Genomic DNA, 23,213 nt, shown 5'->3' on the forward strand with positions numbered 1-23,213 from the left:
AATCCTGGGAGAGAGAATTGGGGCTGGGGTAGGAAGAAGAGGCTGCTGCTGGAGAGAGAGAGAGAGAGAGAGAGAGAGAGAGAGAGAGAGAGAGAGAGAGAGAGAGAGATGGCGGGTGGGAGAGAAGGGAGAAGATAGGGTAATCTAATGGTGAGAGAAAATGCAATGGAGACAAAGAGAGGTGTGGGATGGAGTGACTGTGAGAGAGTCAGAAGAGGACATGGAAGGAAGGGGAAGAAGATAAGGAGAGAGAGAGAGAGAGAGAGAGAGAGAGAGAGAGAGAGAGAGAGAGATAAGAGAGAGAGAGAGAGAGAGAGAGAGAGAGAGAGAGAGAGAGAGAGAGAGAGAGAGAGAGTTCAAGCAGGCAGGCAGCAGAGGAGAGGAAGCCCAGCCCCAGACAGGGTTATGCGAGGATGACTTTGCCTTCTGGATGCTGAAGCTACCAGAAGTGACATGCTGCCTGAACTAACTATGGGACCACAGGCACACGACACACAACACTTGTGGACATCTGTTCCCAACACACATGGACTTAAGTGTGCACAAGAAATGTCTCTCTCTGTCTCTCTGTCTCTCTCTCTCTCTCTCGCTCTCTCTCTCTCTCTCTCTCTCTCTCTCTCCTCTCTCTCTCTCTCTCTCTCTCGCCCTCTCTCTCGCCCTCTCTCTCTTTCTCTCTCTTTCTCACACGCACGCACGCGCACGCACGAACACACACACACACACACACACACACACACACACACACACACACACACACACACACACACACACACACACACACACGCGCGCACACACACTAAAATAATTTTCTGAATTCTCTATTACTTTCTACTTTGGCCTACTTTAGTGAGCTATAAAACACCACTTTGACAGCCAGGGAAAGGATGTGTTTCAGCAGCCAGACTGTAGTGTTGTATTTAGTGAGAATCAGAGTAGTGATATGAGGCAAAGAAAAATGTGCCACTATGAGTTGTAGAATCACATTACATTCACCATAACAGCAAACCAGTTAAGTAGAGGTAAAATATATATTTTTCCTGTTTCTTTGGAACTTTTTGCTCTGTGTTGTTATTTGCACTTACAGGTATGAATGCATTAATATTAATTGGTGGGTTTATTTGTCCACAGGCTACCATTGGTCTGATTCGGAACCTGGCACTGTGCCCAGCCAATCAGGCACCTTTGAGAGAGGCCGGATCCATTCCCCGATTGGTCAATCTGCTCCTGAAGGCTCACCAGGACACCCAGAGACACGCCTCCAGTGCTCAACAGACCTACCAGGTCAGTGATGGTTTAAATTAACACCATTTTTCATGTTCTTAATTTTTGCTAATTAGTTTGTCAGAAGCATGAACTTGTGTAACACTGTTCACAGCACTTGTAAATGTACTGTAACTAAGGTAAATTCAAAACGTGTTTGGTTCAATTGTAAATGATCACCAAAGAAAATGGATCTAACCAGAAGCGTCATTTTGTTTCTTTTCCGGTATCCACTTTATGTCGGGTGAACAGCCCTTTAGGAGACCTTCGGTTAGGAGACCTTCGGAGTCCTGGAGTGCGTTTTAATATGTGACCTTGCCTCTTCCACTTGCCTCCTCCACTTGCTTCTCGTCATGATGACATCACTGACAACAGCATTATATTTCAATATCTTGCAAAAGCTCAATTGTAAAGTCTTTTTCTCATTTGCAATTGGGATGGTGAATGAAAAACAGTCCCTCAAAAGTTGTTGTGGCGAGGCTGACAGCTGGGAAACTTTATCGTTTTCTCCACGGAGGAGGGGCCAGGAGGCGGGACGAGGAGACAAGCACAAGTGGAGGAGGCAAGGTCACATATTGGGATGCACCCCTGAGGTTGAGAATCAATGACGTCCCCTTAGCGCTGTAGATGGCGGTAGCGCACGTCTTGCGCAAACACCTCAAAAAGAGAAGAAGAAGTAGGGGACAACGCCCCCTTAGGAGACCCAACTTGAGCACACGCTTTTGCATTGAGTGGGCGTGTTTTGCGTTATCTTGGTTTGATTCCATATTTTTGTGATCACATCTCAAGGTAGAACATTTTAGATTCTATTAGCTCCTTGCTATTTAAATGAACGATTGTCTTAGAGCTTTGCATCTACATAAGTAGGAAAATGAAGATATCCAACAGAGACACAGAAGATGTACATATACATTTCAATAACCAAATAAGCGGTCAGGCTAATTTTTGCAATACAAACATGCGGCATAGCAAGATTACTGCAATGTTGCATTTGCAATATACACATAGAAAATTTCAACTTGCTCCCTATTAATATGAGTCTGAACATTTGAAGATGGTATTGTAATGCACTAAGATGGTACTTCACTGTTCACCTGTGTTTTCCCTCATTAACTGCTGTGAGGAAATACCTGAAGAAATATATCGCAATGCCTAAACCGTGCAACACCCTCTACATCATCCTAATGGGCTGGGGAACATGATGAAATTTCTTCAGTAAATTTGGCTACCAGAGGCCTCTACCGCAGGCTATGTATTTCCTTGTCCTCACCTTCAACACCTTGGCCTCAGGCCTTGTGCCGAGGGCGGAATGACAGCCATGGGAAACCCCTTACCACCCACGTCTCCCTCCGGTGCCATATATCTCCAATATCGCACTCTAATAGCAGAGGAGAGGCGCCCGGGTGATGAGTTGCCAGGGTTGTAGTATTGTTGGGGGACGACGGGTCTGCAGATGGATGGCTTCAGTGTCTGTCCTGAACAGAGATGTATTGACCTAATTACGTCACGATATCCACAGTGTAACAACAAGTCACTTGGCATAGCCTTGGCATAGCTATCAGCAAGCTGTTGCTTGCTAAAAACTTTGTTTCAAATGGCCTAGTAAAGATAGAAAAATCAGACTTCGTCCTTTGTTTCCTGAATCTTTCTTAAATGTTCAAGACAATTGCCAAAGACCCTACAGCTGAATTTGATGTGTTCCTCCCCAACTCTGAGTATTGAAGGCAGCTTGACGCAAGCATCTGTTCTTAACTTCAAAGTATGTGCCCGTGCCCGTGCTGTGTAGGCTTCCTTGGACTCTACTTCCAGGCTAAAGGCCTCTGGAAACCAGCTACATCAGGGCTATTCAAATAGCGGCCCTCGGGCCAGATGCGGCCCTCAGACAGCAAGGTTCTGGCGCCCCACAAGCCCCTTGAAATACAGAATCGTTGTTTCGGAATTTAGAGATAAATGTATGGGTTCCGTATCAAGCTGAAACGGCACACAGGACGTTAAAATGCAGGAAATTACCTTCAAGAGATGCAAAACTTTCTGGGGGAGGACCCCCAGACCCCCCACCTCAATGAAGTGTCCCGTATTTTCTTCATTGCCAGTCGGCAACCATAATACATACGTATATAAGTTCGGCCCCTTTACTGGGAGGAATTTGAAAAACTGGCCCTCGTTTACATTTAATTGAATACCCCTGAGCTACATCATAACAAACTCTTGTGACAAACTGTTGTTTTGTTAATACAATTCAAACTTATAGATCCAAATCATAATCGAAACAACATTGGGAGCGCGATGTTCATCACTGGAAAACAGGGTTGGAGTGAAAACAATGGGACCTAAGGTAACAGACATTTCAAAGGACTCTTTTACGTCAAAGTCGAATTCAAATACAGTTTCAAATCTAGTGTGCTGCTCTTACCATTGGACAGTTGGTGTAAGTACAAGGAGTTGATGATGAGCAGAAAAAGTGCAGCATGTGCTGTAGCTCCTGCTCAAAACTGCCTGCCAAACACCAAACTCCTCAAACACTCAGAAGAAGAAACAACACAACATTAAAGTACAGCTGCTGAAACTAGAAAGAGAGTTTGTGTGTGTATGTGGTGTGTGTGTGTGTGTGTGTGTGTGTGTGTGTGTGTGTGTGTGTGTGTGTGTGTGTGTGTGCGTGTGCGTGTGCGTGTGCGTGTGCGTGTGCGTGCGTGCGCATGGTGAGCAAAAGCCCAGAGGACGCTGCTTGCAACCTCAAACAAGCGGAAGCAATACAAAGCAACTCAAAGGCACGTCGGGGGCCATATGGAATCAGAACGGCCAGACAATTACGCAGAGGCTTTGGGGATTCTGTGTGTTTTTCGGTACGCGGGCTCAAAGTCTTCGGATTACCGTATACCGCAACACTGGACGGACGCAGGGCAGGCGACAGGGGGGACACAGGGGTACACTGTCCCGGGCCCAGGGAGATGGGGAGCCCAAAATCGAATCCCAGTTACATTGTATGTAAACGAAGGGGGGCCCTTTCAGATGGCTTTGTCCTGGGCCCAGGCGAAGCTGTCAGCGGCCCTGGGCGGACGGATGGATGGATGGATGGATGGATGTGGGTATTTCTGCTCTTGCAGACAGCTAGAGAAGTACTTGGGTAACAACCTGCACGCACAAACAAGAAAGAAGAGAGTAGAAAGTACAGAAAGGGAAAGAAAGAGTAGAATTAGAAAGTAGAGAAGAGAAACTTTCTAAAAGAAACTCTAACAACTTACCAACTCGTGGTCGTGTGCCTTTGGGAAGGAGACGATTGAGGAATTGAAAAGATGAATATAAGTTTGAGTGCACTGCCAAGAGTATTGCTTCAATCACCTCACCACTGTGTGTGTGTGTGTGTGTGTTTGCGTGTGTGTGTGCGTGTGTGTGTGTGTGTGTGTGTGTGTGTGTGTGTGTGTGTGTGTGTGTGTGTGTGTGTGTGTGTGTGTGTGTGTGTGTGTGTGTGTGTGTGTGTGTGTGTGTGTGTTTGCGTGTGTGTGTGCGTGTGCGTTTATTTTCATGTTTTTTGGGCATAAATGAGGCAAAAATGCCTGTACTGCGATAGGAAAAAAGGGGATAGTTAGGGGGGAAACACATTGGGGCCCTTTAATGTACCAGTAATTATGATTTTTCTTAGTTACTCTTTCTAACAAAGGAAGAATATGTATTTTTTTAGTAGTTTATATCCAGAATTGATGCTACCCATTCACAAATGTTTTTCTTTATTATGCATGACCACCACTATCAATGTTATATTTTATAGTTGAACTGTAATGGCAGTCAATAGAACCGGCGTGTTTCCAGGAGCAGGATTTCACTCGATGTCCATCAAAAATACATTCAGGGTGCTGGCCAAACTCATAGACCACAGGGTGAGGTCTTTCCTGTTTCATTTTAGTTGAGCGTATAGGAGTGCTTCATTGGTAAAGAAATGAACTCTGTGTGTGTGTGTGTGTGTGTGTGTGTGTGTGTGTGTGTGTGTGTGTGTGTGTGTGTGTGTGTGTGTGTGTGTGTGTGTGTGTGTGTGTGTGTGTGTGTGTGTGTGTGTGTGTGTGTGTGTGTGTGCGTGCGCGCGGGTGCGTGCGTGTGTGTACCTACCTGCCTGCCTGCCTGCCTGCGTGCGTGCGTGTGTGTCCTCAGGATGGAGTGCGCATGGAGGAGATCGTGGAGGGCTGCACAGGGGCGCTGCACATCCTGGCCAGAGACCCCATCAACAGAGGAGAGATCGCCAGCATGCAGACCATCCCTCTCTTTGTACAGGTACCCCACAATACACTCACACTGTTGTTGTAGTAAGCCTTTCTCTTTTGGTTCGACTCAATTCTCATGTCTCATTCTCTGACTTTGTGCAGTATATAGTGTATTTGAATCTGTCTATGTACAGTATATAATGAGGGAGAGAGGCTGGAGATTTGAGCACTTTTTTGAGCATCACTGTGTGTGTGTGTGTGTGTGTGTGTGTGTGTGTGTGTGTGTGTGTGTGTGTGTGTGTGTGTGTGTGTGTGTGTGTGTGTGTGTGTGTGTGTGTGTGTGTGTGTGTGTGTGTGTGTGTGTGTGTGTGTGTGTGTGTGTGTGTGTGTGCGTGCGTGCGTGTGCCCGTGTGTGTGTGTGTTTGCATGTGCATGAGTCTGTGTGTGTGTGTGTGTGTGTGTGTGTGTGTGTGTGTGTGTGTGTGTGTGTGTGTGTGTGTGTGTTTTGTGAGTGTGTGTGTGTGTGTGTGTGTGTGTGTGTGTGTGTGTGTGTGTGTGTGAGAGAGAGAGAGAGAGAGAGAGAGAGAGAGAGAGAGAGAGAGAGAGAGAGAGAGAGAGAGAGAGAGAGATTGCATTAGGGTCCTGCAGGAATATGCAGAGTGTACAGTAGGCACTGTTCTAGAATAGTTGTCCTCTCAGCAGATAGCACTCATGGGAAAGGTGGAAGGTGTATTTTTCCCTGTCTTTGCATACACATATGCGCACCCCCCTCCCCCCCTCTTATTGTATCTGTCTCTCCCTGCCTTTCTCTTTTTCTGTTCTTTCTCTCTTGCTCTCTCTCTCTCTCTCTTGCTCTCTCTGCTCTTGTGGTCATATGTGAAACATATGGCTGAGGATGTTTTGCTGCCATGCCCGGGTCAAGTGTGTGCATGAGTGCGTGCATGCGTGGATACGTGGGTGTTTTAAAGGGATACCACACCTCCAGGTAAAATGAAGCCACTTCCCACTGTCGATAGAGTTTGATTAGAGAGCAGAAGCCCTTTCCAGGCAATCCTGCCATTGTCTCGATCTAGCAGCATGGAATTTTGAAACGGCTACATAAGAATACAACAACTATGCTAAGCTGAGCTAACAGGGCGGACATAAGCTTTGCTCAACATAGGGCCTACATGAATTGCTGTATTTTTATGCTGTAGCCATTTCAAAATTCCATGCAGTCAGATTCAGAAAATGTTTTGAGTTGCTTCTATTTACTTATCCAACCCTAGGGATTTCACCTGGGGGTGGGGTATCCCTGTACGTCTCACTCTGCCACTCTCATCAGATTTCTCACTCACATATTTACATTGTTAAGAACAGAGTAGGAGGCGTCTGGTGTGAGCTTCTGAGTGTATTGTTTGTGTTAACTGCACATTACTGTGTATGGCCAACTAGAAGAGTATTAAATCAACAGCAAAGATCTCTGTAGGCCTATTCTCTCTCTCTCTCTCTCTCTCTCTCTCTCTCTCTCTCTCTCTCTCTCTCTCTCTCTCTCTCTCTCTCTCTCTCCTTCTATAGTCTTCATCCTCAGCTCATCGTATGTTGAGTATTTGAAGCAAGTGGCAGCAGGTTTTATTCAACTGTATGTGTGTGTTCACTGCTCTCTCTCTCTCTCTCTCTCTCTCTCTCTCTCTCTCTCTCTCTCTCTCTGGTCTCTCTCTCTCTCTCTCTCTCTCTCTGGTCTCTCCTCAGCTGCTGTACTCGTATGTGGAGAATGTGAAGCGTGTGGCAGCAGGAGTGCTGTGTGAGCTGGCCCTGGATAAGCAGTCAGCAGAGATGATCGACGCCGAGGGAGCCTCCGCACCCCTCATGGAACTCCTGCACTCCACCAACGAGGGCATCGGTGAGCCATTTACATACAGCAGTGGTTCTCAACTTCTTTTACATGTTTTTGGGTCCAGTCTTGCATGTTAATTGTTTTTTTTTGTATAATGTGTTGATATGTGTTGTTTGTGTAAACACTCAGACTGTCTGTGCCCAAACCAAATTTCTCTCTAAAGAGACAATAAAGGCTCATCCTATCCTTTTGAACAAACGCCCCCCTGGACATCATCATAAACCTTGCAACGCCCCCCTGTCAGGATTTGTTCCATAGCTTGTCAGCTTGTTCCATATTTGACTGCATTATGGTGGTTAATGAAACATTATAAGACATATTAATAATCATTGTGATCCAAATTTATACTCTTGCCTCCACTGAGGCGCATTTGGAATCTTTTTCTCAACACCATCAGGCAAGAAAAAAAAACTGACGGTGGTGACATCTGACAGAGGTGACAAAAAACTACAGAAGCTGTTTTACGTGTTTTGACATGTTTTAAGAATATGCTTACAATATGTATCTACAATTCTTTTGAATTATTAAAACAATTCTTCACTTTAATACAACCAGTGTTGACAAAAACAAGGAATGGCCTATTTTATGAAATAGAGTAAAATATGGGGAGGTTAATTTGATTCATTGCTCCACAGCCAAGACCTTAGTCTACAATAATATATCTTTATATTTTGAATATGAACATCTTTTTTTAAACCTGTTTTAGCCACATTCTCAAGAATCAGTGCTATACTTCCTTATTCATACAATGATTGCATCTCAATTCCACAAAGGAGGATATCGCTGAGCACTTTAACTGTCTATGTAACGAGAACTCTGTCCATCCATCCATCCATCCATCCATCCATCATCTCTCCATCTGTTCCATTGGCCCATCTTTTTTATCGCACATCCGGTCCTTGAATTTATCCACACAGTTATTGCTCCAGTAAACCCTAATCACAGCCTTTCCAGTCATTCTATTGCCCCATAAACTAAACGATCGTCACTTTATTAATCATTTTATTGCTCCATAAAGCCTATGATCATCAATTATCAATCATCTTTTTGCACCATGCCCACATAACCAACTATAACCATCTATAATTGATGCGGGGTGGTGTGTATGTGTGTGTGCGTGTGCGTGTGCGTGTGCGTGTGCGTGCGTGTGTGTGTGCGTGTGTGCGTGCGTGGCCGTGAAGTAATGTACGCATGTGTTTTGTCAGCCTGTAATTGATTGCTGCACGAAGGAGGCCACCAAACAGCGGTTCACATTCACTTCCTGTTTCCCTCCTGATCTGCTTAATCACCTTAATTGGTGTTTCCCCCTCAGCTTGTTGCCCTGGAGATAAACCTTCAAATGTTGCATATCAGAGAGAATGGCGAATCACAGAGGACCGCCCACACACGCACACACACACACTCACACTCATCCGTACCTCCCTTATCCATGTCTTTGTCTTTGATGTGAAGGGGGGCTTAATTGCTTCTGTAAATTCCAATTAACACCCTTCTGTGACTTGCAATTATGTACTCTCTCTCTCTCTCTCTCTCTCTCTCTCTCTCTCTCTCTCTCTCTCTCTCTCTCTCTCTCTCTCTCTCTCTATCTTGTGTTTTTTTTACCTGGCTGTCGCATACTCCCACTCTTGCTGCCATCATCTCCCTTGTTCCCTTGTACTCCCTCTACCTGTCAACTGTCTTTTTTCTTTTTTTTTACAATGGCCTACCTTTCCTCCTTCTCTCTCTCTCTCTCTCTCTCTCTCTCTCTCTCTCTCTCTCTCTCTCTCTCTCTCTCTCTCTCTCTCTCTCTCTCTCTCTCTCTCTCTCTCTCTCTCTCTCGCACACTCTCTTCTTTCGCACTGTCTCTCAGTATAATGCAGTGAACTCTTTTGGCATGGCCATCCATCGCAGACACTTTCAACCACTGTGCCTGGGAACACTAGTGTGTCATGTGTGCCATGACAGATCATCTAGTGTCCATGAGAAAGTATAGAATGACTGTACATTGTTAATATAGGCAATAGGTTTTTATTTTCAGTCAACATTTGCAATTGGTGGCGTGCCTTGGCATTTTGTCCTCAAAAAAAGATGTGCCTTGGCTCAAAAAAGGTTGAAAAGCACTAACTTAAGGAATAAGACATTGGACAATTATGTGCAAGCTGCTACTGTATATACGCATACGCACCTCCTACCAATGTCCTACACCCCCCCCACACACACACACATTGACAATGTACAACTCCATACAGACCAAACCATACTAAGAAAAATACAGATTTTTACACCGGTCTTCTCCTCTCCTCTTCCCATTTCTCTCCCCCTCCACAGCCACCTACGCGGCCGCCGTCCTGTTCCGCATCTCGGAGGACAAGAGCTCCGACTACAGGAAGAGGGTGTCCGTGGAGCTGACGCACTCGCTCTTCAAGCACGACCCTGCCGCCTGGGAGCTGGTGAGTAGAGTAGTGTAGTGCAGTGCAGCAGTGCAGAGCGGTGCAGTCCCGCTCCAGCAGCGCCCCCTGCTGTTTCAGAGCACTCATGGCGGGAAGAACTCTGATTCACATCAGGGAAAACTTTTCTGACCTCACATACAGTACATGAGCATACTGTTCTCACGAAGCTAAAAGGTACTTAAGCACAAACTCCAAAATGCGCACAAGTACACACACACACACACACACACACACACACACACACACACACACACACACACACACACACACACACAAAAAACCACACACACACACACACACACACACACACACACACACACACACACACACACACACACACACACACACACACACACACACACACACACACACACACACACACACACACACACACACACACACACACACAAGATGATTGGCAGATTGGCAGATATTTGTCTGTCTGTCCATTCTGGAAGATTCTAACGAGCCCTGTGTGCTCTGCAGTGTACAGCCACTCAGTGCATACTGTAGCTATCTCAGTTTAGTCACATCCTCCCCATGGTGCCCTCGCCTATAGCCTCGTGCATTCACTGCCCCTCATCCATAGAGGGCGGCTGTGGGCACCACAGGCTGAATATACGCATACAACTATTCCATAAGTTGGTTAGTAACAGTATTCATTTGTACATGAATAAATGTATGTACTTTCCCTTTCAATTTGACCTCTAACTTCAGCACTGTTAAAGGGGGAAAAATGGTGTTGGAAAATGTAATGGGGATAGGTTACTGAAATAATTTGGGAAAGTTTGGGAAGCACTGCGTACACCGTACAGTACCCGCCACACATCACCTCAGGCTATTTCAGCACCACGGTCAGCACCAGAGTCAAACATGCCCGCCAGCCAATCAAAATAAAGCATTCAGCAAGGAATAACTAATGAGATGTTTACATTTTTTTCAAACGATCTCTTTTACCAAGATTGGCTAATAAATATAGCTGGAAAGGCATCAGGTTTTCACAAAATGACATTTGCATATGCACTATGTTGAGAATTGATGGCAGTTTGTGGGGGTGGAAAAAAACATGGTTTGACAAGGCGTTTGGGCTGCAAGGCATCACTCCTGTGCCCACAGAATATCAAGAACACAAAACGTTTCGGCATTTGATTACTTGCGGCGGGTGATTTGAATCAATATTTAATTATACCGTCTGAGTGTGGGTGCACCGCATGCGGGGGGTTTAAAATCGAGCTCCCAGGGGAGCAGCCACCGAGGCTTGCTACGCCGTGTGACTTAGTAGGTTGCAGCGATGAATGTGGCTCACTGTTGGTCTCTCAATAAAGAGAAATGTAATTTCACGATGGGATAATGTTATTTTTAGCACACCTTAACTTTCATGACAAGATGACAGCAGTGCTACCGCGCGCACACACACACACACACACACACACACACACACACACACACACACACACACACACACACACACACACACACACGCAAGGGTAAATCACCAAGCGAACAATTAGTGAATCAATGACTAGATCCATGCTTGACAGCAGTCATTCAGGTCAGACAGTGGGATAGTAAGTAATAAGTAGTCAGTGTGGTTTTCTGGTTCTCTGACTAAACCATCCTCTTTCTTCTCCATAGGCCCACACAGCTGTCCCACTGGAGGCTGCATACATGACAGATGGTAAGTCATGCTCTTTACTTCAAGGTCTTAATAACACTTAGATTTTGTTTCAAAAGTACAATAATTTTCACTCTTTTATTGGTTGTGTTTTTTGCAAGTCATGAGCAGTTAGTTAATATTTTGTGCTCTGAACACTATTATTTTTGCACTTTATTCTACTTTATTCTATTCTACTGTTTGTCTTAAAAACTCCCGAATATTCCTCAAGTTCATCCTTATTTGAAAAAGTTCTTGGTCATTGGGTTTTTTGTTTGATGATGCAATGTTGGCTGCTGCCTTTCGTGCCTCATTCCCTTCCATGATGCAAGAGTGGCCACAGAGAAGAAGCCTACATTTTCAGTCGGAGCACATAAGGCTACTCGGTGGAATACCCCTATTTCACACATTACCAGCACAGGTATACATGGGACTTTGGAATGCATTGCAGTCCCTCTGAAAGACCAAATGAGTACCTCTCAGTGTTAGAGAAAGTGACAGTAAGTCACAATGCACTTCTGTGAGGACAAAGAAAAGTTGTCCCATGAGACCCGAAATCTTTCGTTTGTCGCGTTTACCGCTATGTCCTCCACTGCATCACTGCCAAGGACAATACAATTTCCATTAGTTTGTTTTTCAAGTACCAGTAGTTTGCTTAAAGGAGACAAAGTAGATATTAATTATAGCAACGAAAAGGAACATGGAGATCTCAATGCTGTGTCACAATAACTTGAGGTGTACTTTGTGTTTGTGTGTGTGTGTGTGTGTGTGTGTGTGTGTGTGTGTGTGTGTGTGTGTGTGTGTGTGTGTGTGTGTGTGTGTGTGTGTGTGTGTGTGTGTGTGTGTGTGTGTGTGTGTGTGTGTGTGTTTGTGTGTGTGTGTTTTTGTGTGTGTCTGCGTGCCTGCCTGCCTGCGTGCCTGCGTGCCTACGTGCGTGCCTGCGTGCATGCCTGCGTGTGCGTGCCTGCACGTTGGCGTATGGGCAATGGCATGCATAATGTCTGGGAAGTGAAGAGAGAGAGGGGTAAAGGAGCCGAGAGAGAGATAAAGGAGAGAGAGACAGAGAGGAAGAGAAGCGAAGAGAAGAGAAGAGAAGAGAAGAGAAGAGAAGAGAAGAGAAGAGAAGAGAAGAGAAGAGAAGAGAGGCAGAGAGTGACCAATGCTCCCTTGAGCCATAATCAATACATCCCTATGAATATGAACGAAGGTGTTTTCCTCTCATTTCACTTTAGAATATGCTGAGTAAGCATGTGGGCAGTAATATGTCCACCAGGGTAAATTAAAAAAACAAGAAAGGAGAAATACAAGTAGAAAGGACACCAAATGCTTCAGAAATATTGATTAAAATTGAAAAAAATGTGACATGGATGGAGAGAAAGTGATGTTTAAAATGTCAAATCGAGAAAGTAAGAGCAATACGGGGACAGCGATAGCACTTGTTAATGAGAAAAAGGGAAAGTCGAATGACAGTGTAATAGAGTGAAAGAAGGGAAGAAAGAGAGAGGAGAGAGGAAGAGAAGAGAGGAGTGTGGGTTGATTTAATGGGAGTGCTGCTCCATTGGTTTCCTGTCTGTCCGCGGTGACAGGAGTGACAGAGCACTATGTTTACACCAGAGGGGGATCATTACAGGAGGCAGTCACACAATGACTAGGGGACACACACACACTCTCTCTCTCTCTCTCTCTCTCTCTCTCTCTCTCTCTCTCCCCTCTCTCTCTCTCTCTCTCTCTCTCTCTCTCTCTCTCTCTCTCTCTCTCTCTCTCTCTCTCTCTCTCCCTCAACTCGCTGTATGTTGAATATGTACAGCAATGCATGTGGCAGCAGGTGTAATTCAACTATATGTGTGTGTTCACTGCTCTCTCTCTCTCCATCTCTCTCTCTCTCTCTCTCTCTCTCTCTCTCTCTCTCTCTCTCTCTCTCACACACACACACACACACACACACACACACACACACACACACACACACACACACACACACACACACACACACACACACACACACACACACACACACACACACACACACACACGCACACACACTACTATACAGTATACATTTACAGTAACTCCCTACAAATTACACAGAAGAAATAGGCCTAACTAAACTCACAACATCCTCCACATACTGCATACTATGCCTAGCAAGGTAAATAGACACATCTGCATGTGTAAAGGTGCTATAGAAGTACAGAGTACAGAGTGGGGCGCAGGAGGGGGGGGGGACGGAGGCCTTAAGCTGACCCAAACAGTGCTGCCACAGTGCCCCATAGTGTGTTCACTTTGTCCACTAGGAGAAGCATGGTATTTAGCACAGCCTCTACCGGCACCTCTGAGGCTGCAGTAAGATGCAAGAGAGAAGATGAACAAACAGCATACATGACTTGTCAGTAGGGCTGTAACGAAATTGGATCGAACCGAGAAATCGTGATACTCAGAGTCACGCTACTGTATCGTGATGTAAGTAGGCAATATCGCGATACGCCCTTTTTTGTTGTGTTATCTTTCAGTCCAGAAAAGAACCATAAGATTCAATGTGATAATACTTCCAAGCTTCAAATGAGATACATCTCAGAAATCGCAGAGTGTATCGAACCGTAGGTCAAAAATCGTGATACGAACCGAATCGTGAGTTGAGTGTATCGTTACAGCCCTACTTGTCAGGCTAGCTAATTCCTCCTATTAGAATATAATAGAATGACACAACCCTGTGCTGTGGCTATTCTAGGATGCTGGCTCAAAGACACCAATGCCTAAATGTTTCTGCCTACCATGTTAACTTTACATAATCTTTGTATTCAGTAACTTTTCTCTACCCTATAGTTTCGCCTTGCATTGATTCATCTTTTGAAATAGCCTATGTCTTGTTTTGTTGCTCTATGTGTGATGATTCCTCTACATGTGTGTCTGTATACTACCAGGGCTCTAAATTAACACCAGCCAACTGGCCAAATGCTGACTAAATTTCAGTTTGGCTGGTAGGAAACACCAAATACTAGCCACTTTGACCTATTAGAGAGTGTGTGTTTGGCTAGTAAGATTTACATCTACTATAACCATTTTGGCTGGTGGTGAAAAAAGTGAATTTAGGTCCCTGCACACTACCGTTCCCTGGCTGTGTTTGATTCCCCTTCTCTTCTTTCCGTGTGTCCCCCCAGAGCTGGATGGGGCCTACCCCCCGTACGGCTACGCTGACATCCCCATGGACGGCCTCCCCCTGGACGCCGAGCTGCACGAGGCCTACATCCCAGACATGGGCTACGACCCACGACAGGGCTACCCCGAGCCTCTCTAACACTAAGGTGAAGCATCATGTGCATTACACACACGCACATGCATACATGTATGAATAAACACACCACTGCTCTTCTCCTCTGAATGAAGGGTACTCATAGGTTATCTACATAATAGTGAGAAACTAAAGCATCGACTGCAGGCATCACACACACACACACACACACTACAATACAGTGTACATTTACAGTAACTACCTACAAAGTACACAAAAGAAACAGGCCTGTATAGTACACGCATGCACGCATGCGCACACAGTAAGGCTGTAACGATATTGCATCGAACCGAGGGATCGCGGTACGCAGACCCACGAACCCCTATCGCGAACCTTCCTCGCAGAATCGCGATGCGCCCTTTTAAAGTTGTTACCCCTCAGTCTAGAAAACAGCAGGATACAGGCAAATGCTTGCATATGCGCTTAATGCTTGCATATGCGCTCAAAGACAATTAGAAATGGGTCGCACATGAGCGAGTAACACTTCTCCCCTCTCTCCTGTAAAATGTTCCGCCTAACCAGGCTGGTTGTTATTCATTGCCGCCCACAGCAACCTCCGCGAGACAAAAAACTTCGGCAAACGTCGGAAGGTAAAGCACAGAAATGAACAACAGACCAAGAAGGCTTTATCAAACGTGTGAAGATGTTTTTGATTCATGCATGCGCCGATGTAGCCATGTTGAGTGGAGAATGGAGATAGACGTTGAGCGGAGAGAGAGAGAGAAAGAGAGCGAGAGAGCGAGATGCTCCGCCTGACCAAATTTTAAATCGCTAGAGCTCTATACGCTCATAAGGGAGTGTCTGAAGTCGGGCGAACGTTTAGGTCGCTGTGGATATTAGGCAGCATTATTTCCTCCCCACATTGACCGCCTGCCTAGCGAAAACATGCTCCATTTCAGCCACTGCATCTATTCCCGCTCTTGACAAAATGTCAAATCACAAAACCAAACAAAGGACAACGTGCGTGTTGCATACTGAGAACATAACTGAGGTTCATTTCGAGTTTTGTTTGTATAAACGTGTGCGCGCTGCTGCACGATCAAAACAGTTACAAAAATATTAAACATCAAAATTAAGTGTTGCATTTCTGTAAGTAACTTAATACAACATGTTTCCTGATGAAATATGACCAGTGTTGTTTTCAGTTAGCCTAATGTTTGGATAGGCCTATTAATTGGATAATGTTTGATAATGTGAGACAGTTGTTATAGGCTACCTATACTGGAACCCTGACCCTTCTCTCTCCATCTCTGTCTCTCACACATGGTCAGCATCTCAGCATGATTATGATCTAAGCCTATTAGTAATAAGCCTATTTTTCCTTGTTGAATTAATATCCCTTATTTCTCTGTGCTGTGCTTTGATGTGAACACCTGGGGAACAGGTTGCAGTGGTAGGCCTATATCTGCAACATCATTTAGTAGACCTACAAAATTAATGTAGGCAGGTAAATGCAAAAAGAAAGCGTAGGCCTAGGCCTATATATAAATATAGCCTATAATTTATTTTCTTATTTTTTTTCCCTTTAAAAATAATAAAATCGTGGGGCATATCGAACCGTGGGTCATATATCGTAATACAAACCGAATCGTGGGTTGGGTGTATCGTTACAGCCTTAGCACACAGACACACATTATGCACAGCACAGACACAAATTTGACCTGAGTGAGGCAGCCAGTATTCACATATTCACATACACTCACCGGCCACTACATTAGGAACACCTGTTACAACTGCACATTCGGGCAAATTTCTGATCACCCAATCACATGGTGGCAACTCAATGCATTTGTGCATGTAGACATGGTCGAGATGATCTGATGCAGTTCAAACCGAGCATCATAATGGGGAAGAAATGTTATTTAAATGACTTTGAGTTGAACATGGCATGGCTGTCAAGCCAAAAGGGCTTGATTTAAGTATTTCAGAAAATACTGATCTACTGGGATTTTCACACGCAACCATCTGTAGGGTTTACAAAGAATGGTACGGGGAAAAAAATGCAGTGAGCAGCGATTCTGTGGGCGAAAATGCCTTGTTGATGGCGGCGGTCAGAGGAAAGTGGCCAGACTGGTTTGAGCTGATAAAAAGGCAATATTTAAGTCAAATAACTACTCATTACAACAGAGGTATGCATAAGAGAATCTCTAATTACACAGCACATCAAATCTTTAGGCAAATGGGCTATAGCAGCAGAAAGCCACATTTGGTGCCACTCCTGTCAGCTAAGAACAGGAAAATGAGGCAACAATTTAGACAGGCTCACCGTAAACGAGACTAGAAGATCGGAAAAAATGTTGCATGTTCTGATGAGCAACATTCAGGTGGAATGGTCAGAATTTGGCGTCAACAACATGAAAACATGGGTCAACCCTGCCTTACATCAACGTTTCAGGCTGGGGATATAATGGCATAAGGATATTTTCTTAGCACAATTTGGGCCAATTAGTACCAATTTATCTTTGTTGGAATGCCACAGCCTACCCGAGTATTGTTGCAGGCAGTTCAGGCAGTTCTGAAGGCAAAAGGGGGTCCAACCCAGCATTAGAGAGGTGTTCCTCATGAAGTGGCCGGTGAGTGTAGACTTCAGAACATATCCTTCTCTCATCTCCTTCTTTATCTGATTAAATGTGCTGCAAACCCTCAGTGTCAGATCTTGATTTCCTCTATGGTGTGTTGTATTCTCCAGGCACAAGATGGAGAAGAGAGGATGACCTACTGTGGCAGTGGCCGGACATGAAGCAAAACAGAGACATCACAAAGGGAAGAACCCATCTAACAGGGTTGGGCTGTCTCGAGCTGTCTGTTGTTGACAAAATGTTGTATACAAACAAAACAAAAAAACAAAGTTGATTCAGTGTTCCTTAAAAGAAAAAAAAGAGACAAAATGGTCAAGTTGCTTTGTTTTAAACTTTGATGTTACGGGTGGCCAAGCTTCACCACCTTTTAGATGCAGTGTGTTAGCTATTTCCTTGCAGAATTCCTGTGTCTGTTTTCTGGGGGGGAGGGATATTTTTTTAGTCTCTTACTGCATGTTGGACACAACATCTTGCTCCTCCGAGGCAACCTATGGAGGCATTTTACCTATGAAGGGGAAAGGTCATGATTTTGCAAAGCCAGTCGGAATAAACACGTAAAAACAAACAGCGGGGGATTGAAATTAGCGATCGGAGAGATGACCCCCATAACCCACTAATCCAATCAACAGACCTTGATGTGTTTGCGCTTCATTTGGCATATGCAGGCCTTCCACTCACATCACCAGGGGTCTTGTTCATTTATAAGACTTTGCACAAGTTTATGTTAAAACAGCACACACATGACTTTCAGATTTTTGTGTGCACAAAAAAGCATTACTTGTGATATCTGTTATAAAGCCATGTGACGTGTGTGTGTGTGTGTGTGCATTCGTTCCATACCAATCTCTCTGCAAGCACTTGTGTGGATCATTCTACAACCACAGTTGTCTATATATCAAGTGTGAAATGACCAGTATTATTATTCAGTCATAGACAAAGGAAGCACTTGCATCCAGATGTGATCACAATCGGCCTCTTATCTCCATTGGCCAGTAGATCTTGGTCTGGGAAAATTTGCTTTCTTCCAAGTGTTAAACTTGCAGCATCCTCCACAAGTGCAAAATCTGTGCACCACTTGGCTTCAATTCACTCTAACATCTGGTGTACAGCAGACTAGGCTAACTGATACCTACTAGTATTCAAGAAATATAACAGTAAATGTCACGACATGCATTAAGGTCATATGATGATTCATTAACAAAACACTGACTGCTTTGGTTATATTGATAAAGCATATAGGTCTATCCACATTCATTTTCCTTTATTATCAAATATGTTATTTTATTTGTTACGTTTGAGATAGCCATCAACGAACTATGTTTTAGTAGACACTCAGTATGTTTGACTTTTTTATACTGAATAATGTTTTTGTTACTTTTAAGTATGGACTTCAGCCAAACAATGTTGTGATATGTAATACTTTTTGAATTCACATTATATTTCAATTTATTCTCTTTCTTCACCTTTTCCCCCATCAAGCTCACTTTGTTATAAACCCAGAAGTTTTTCGTAGACAGTATATGTATTCTTCTGGGCATACACAACATTTATTAATGAGGTTCCAGAACTTCAAAGAACAATATTTGAAAACGCTGTGGCCAGAGCTTGTGTTTAGGTCGTGGAGTGTGTTTAGTCTAAGCACAGGCAAAGCCACTTTATTGAAAGTAACACACACACACACACATACTGTATGTACCAGTAGACAGGCAAACAGCAAAGTACTTCTGAATATTCACATCTACATTATACCACAGAAGGCATATGATGCCAAAATGGCATCTTGTGGATGCCATGCACATTTGAACTGACAGTACTGACCACTTCACATTGCGTAGCGTTGAGGAAGACTTCCTTGTGTGGGTGTGGGTGTGGGTGGGTGGGGCTTGGTATACCATGACTAAATCTGAGGTGAGGGGCCGGGGGGGTTAAAGCCAAAGAGATTTATTTTGTGATGATAATCATGTAGCCTCGTGTGTGTGTTTGTTTGTCTGTTTCTCTCCCTCTCGTGTTCATAGTGCTGTGGTCGTCGCAGGCACTGCTAGGCGACTCGACACACCTTAATCCTTAGCAGAAACAGACGTCTCTCTGCACATTCCAAGTTTGTCTGTGAGAGAAAATGAACAAACAAACAATATATTATATATTACAAGTGTTGAGGGAGGACTGTAAACTCACTATGACGGGCAGGGGAGGGATATTAACTATGAATATGCATTTTTACAGAACCTTTTTAGTTTGAAACTTTTTTTGAAATAAAATAAACTATATTAACTACAGTTGCGTCTGTTCATTTTTTTCCTCTTTCTTTTTACTGCTATTTGTTAAGCGTCTAGTTAAATAACTACTTCAGCTTATTATATAATTGTATAAATGAAGGAATAAATGTATGAAGGCAGGAATGAAAACAGGTAGAACTCCCAAACTAGGCTCCCAAAGGTTAGTAAAATATAGTGATAGTACAAAAGATTCAGTTAAAAAAAAACTGTCCACCCATTCAAAAGTTATGGTACAAACAAAAATGCAGGTGGTGGTGGAGGAATTGAATGACTAACACTCTGCCCCATCCCCTGATCATGGGTTAAACTGAAACACAGTTATATTAAGCACTGTATACTGTGTAATCACAAATGACAAAAAAACGACAAAATTAACTCAGGAATCAATGCATGTTGAATAAAATTAGATTTTTTTAAAATGTTCATTATAATTTGGACATAGTTATCTCAAACACTATTAAGGATGCTATATCCCCATAAATAATGTGACAGTCGGGGTATATGAGAGCTAATGATGGATCCAGGTGTATGTCTCGGACACACATCTACCTCCAGTCATCTGCAAGCAGATGTCTGCTGTAGACAGTCGAGCCCAGTCCTCTGAGCCTTCTCCTGACTTACTCTCCTCCCCTTGCACTATGATGGAAAAGCTCCAAGCAATGTATAGTAAAAAAGCCGCACTCCCGGATCAATTTCTTGCAGTTTTAATACTGGGTTAGCATGGCAGACAGACAGACGTTTCGGCCTAAGCCTTCTTCAGCGTCTTTACAGAGGATGTAGGCAGGGTGGTTTTTAAAAAGACCAGTCATGACGTCAGCTAATTGCCACGTAAGCTCCAAGCAATACATAAAATCAGTAAGTCCTAAAACATATCTGCACAAGCCAGGTACAAGGCCAGGTAAATCCACAGCGACACAGAATCAGTCTCTTAACACTCCATCCGATCATGCTAGCTACAAAACTAGCCACACAGGCCCAGCGTGCGAGCCAGTGTTCACCAGTGCGAGTCAGTGTTCATCCAGTGTTCACCTGTGGTGTGCCGTATGCCCATTATTGAGTTCTGAAGATTCGGAATATTTGCCTTCTGCTCGCTGAGGTGCAAACGTGTGTCCTTTGTGCAATTGTTGGTCTGAGACGATCCCGTAAGTTGATATCCTCTACTAGGGTCACACATGGCTGACATGAATAAGGTCAAATTGCAAGATTGTCCTCTGTTAGAAACACACTTGCAATTGCCTGTTGTCCAATAGTGAACATTTAGCTGCACAGACTGGTCAGGGGGACATCCCTGTGTCCAAAATGCCAATGGCATGTTTCTGCATAGCTTGAGTCATCTAAGCTTTCCCATTGAACGTCTGTATCCACAGATATGACTGAAAGAAAAAAAAATCAAGACTTCATGGATGAATGATCGAGTGGTCTTGTCGACCTGAAATCAGAAAGAAACATAGTGACAAACCAGGAGAGAATTAAGATGGAATGAAATTGCTAATGAGGATATGTTTCCACTGCTCTGGAGCCAGTTTACTGGATCCATACTATCACCACCTTAACCTAAAGGTGATTAGCTTAGATTACAAATAAGCTCATATTACACCTCCCCTTGAGTTAGATAATAGAGTTTTCTGGTTATGGCAGTGCAAATTTTCCCTCCAAGCTAGCAGTTAACATTGAGTCCTATGAGACCAGTTAGCCGCCAACTGGTCTCATAGGACTCAAGGGTAACTGCTAGCATGGATGTAAACTTTGCACTGCCATACTCAGAGAATGGTTGAAAGAGAGAGAACGGTAAACCCCTCTTATTTAACTCTAGGGGAAATGTAAAATAAGCTNATTTCCAAAAATGGGANAGTGTCACTTTAAACCCTATATGTGGACATGATTGTATTATGTTTTAAGTGTATCTTATGTATCTGTTGTATGTATCTCTATTTCTATTTGCAGACTGACATCATGTAGGCTAAAGGCATATGTCATACCAGTGCATTGTGCATTGAGGTGCGATGCCTTTGCAAGTTAAGTTGTGGTCCACTGCCATGTTACAGCTATTTTTGTGTAAATCCCACCCTTACTTCTCCTCTGGCTAAGGTACCCTTGAGCAAGACAGTTAAACGCACAATGCTCCAGGGACAGTAACCATTAGTTGTAATAACTGTGAAGTTGTTTTGGATGAAAGCTTTCACTAGGTGTATTGCAATTTAGTTTACCACAGAATTAATGAAGAAGGACAATGTGAGCTTTAAATAAGGATCCTGGAGGGGTAGTACCTTCTGTCATTTAAGCTTTTCAGCCAGGTCATTGCGATGGATTTTCGTCAGCAGATTTTTCATGATGCTGCTACACTTGGACTGAAATGGCCATTTCTGTACCATTAAGTCGGGCACATCTGTTCTATCTGTGAGTTTAGTGGGAGGTATCCCTTGGTCACGAAGGAATCCACACAGTCTTTTAAATTCATCATCTTTGAGGGCATCAAAGATTTCATACAATGTTTCTTGAAAAGCTGTTTTGAGGAAATAAAATCATATTAGAAATTGTGTAATTTTGCAAGGTCATACAATCTTCCCCTTCATTTATTTACAAACAGATAGGTATAACGTGTGACAATAAAGCACTAATAAGAGCTAATATACAACAGTAACATTTGTTACAAGGGTGGCTGGTTGGCTACCTAGAGATCTGAATGTAGCCTAATTAGCATATAGTAACAGTTATAAGGATGCAATATTTTCTTACTATTAGTTGATGAGATTTCGGCCAATTCCATTGATGCTTCTTCTTTCCTTCCACCCATTGGTGGGTGTAGTACAGGGCTAGAATTTTGGCGTTGTGACACATTTTCACCCACATTCTCATTTATTTTTTTCTGCATTATGTCTTTCAGTTTATTTATGTCACAATCTATCATTGCTATGGTCCTCTCAAGCATTGTTTTTTCCAATGACTCCACAAGTAGTCCTTCAAAACAAAGTTTTTCATTATCAAGACGTTTAATCTTCTTAACACACCTGTCTATCAGTTTTGATTTTGCATGTTCTTCCACTACCCTGTTTTCCCTCTTTAAAAAACATATTTGTTCTTTCTGTGCTATTAACACCTCAAGCAAATCTATGATATCATATGTGGAACTACTGGTCAAACATCGTGTTGGACATTTAGTCACGAGAGTGTTAAGGGTATGGTCTGACTGTATTTGGGATAGAAGTTCTTTTTCACTCTCATTTGTTTCTGTAAATACCAATATCATATGATTCCATACTGTCTCCGTGAACATCTTTTCTATGGTCATGATTGTTTTTTCTGAGAATTCAGATTTTTTCTGAAAGTTCTTCATATTGATAACAAAGACAACTGCATGTAGACCATGCTTGCATTCATGCCATAAAGTCTTTATCATTTCTTTTCGCACATTCTTTTTGCTTTGGTCCAAGTCACCCTTCCAGCCAGGCACCCTGTAAACATTCACTGTCCTACCATTTCTTTTGCTTGTAGCCTTTTTGGATCTGGACCACCAACTATTTTTTTCCCCCCCAAGAATGTAATTTCCAACAGTGTTTTTCCCAGCACCATGGCATCCGATTATTACAATGTTTAATTCTTCAAATAGTGGATAACCTGTTGAAAGGAGAGAGAAAGAGCATTAAAAGAGTTTCATTG

General features: G+C 43.5%; 1 protein-coding gene across 1 annotated transcript in view; it reads left to right on the top strand.

Annotated features, from left to right (window-relative positions):
• LOC134468349 (junction plakoglobin-like) overlaps nt 1–19,549 on the top strand; it is a 142,541-nt gene extending 122,992 nt beyond the window's left edge. Inside the window, exons 10-16 of the mRNA XM_063222286.1 lie at nt 1,129–1,281; nt 5,404–5,523; nt 7,185–7,335; nt 9,637–9,758; nt 11,394–11,436; nt 14,571–14,714; nt 17,391–19,549. Coding sequence (XP_063078356.1) covers nt 1,129–1,281; nt 5,404–5,523; nt 7,185–7,335; nt 9,637–9,758; nt 11,394–11,436; nt 14,571–14,707 — 726 coding nt within the window. The 3' untranslated portion in view covers nt 14,708–14,714; nt 17,391–19,549. The remainder of the gene's footprint in view (nt 1–1,128; nt 1,282–5,403; nt 5,524–7,184; nt 7,336–9,636; nt 9,759–11,393; nt 11,437–14,570; nt 14,715–17,390) is intronic.
• The last annotated feature ends 3,664 nt before the right edge of the window (nt 19,550–23,213 follow it).

This window comes from Engraulis encrasicolus, chromosome 2, assembly GCF_034702125.1.
Source record: "Engraulis encrasicolus isolate BLACKSEA-1 chromosome 2, IST_EnEncr_1.0, whole genome shotgun sequence".
NCBI classification, from domain to species: Eukaryota; Metazoa; Chordata; class Actinopteri; order Clupeiformes; family Engraulidae; genus Engraulis; species Engraulis encrasicolus.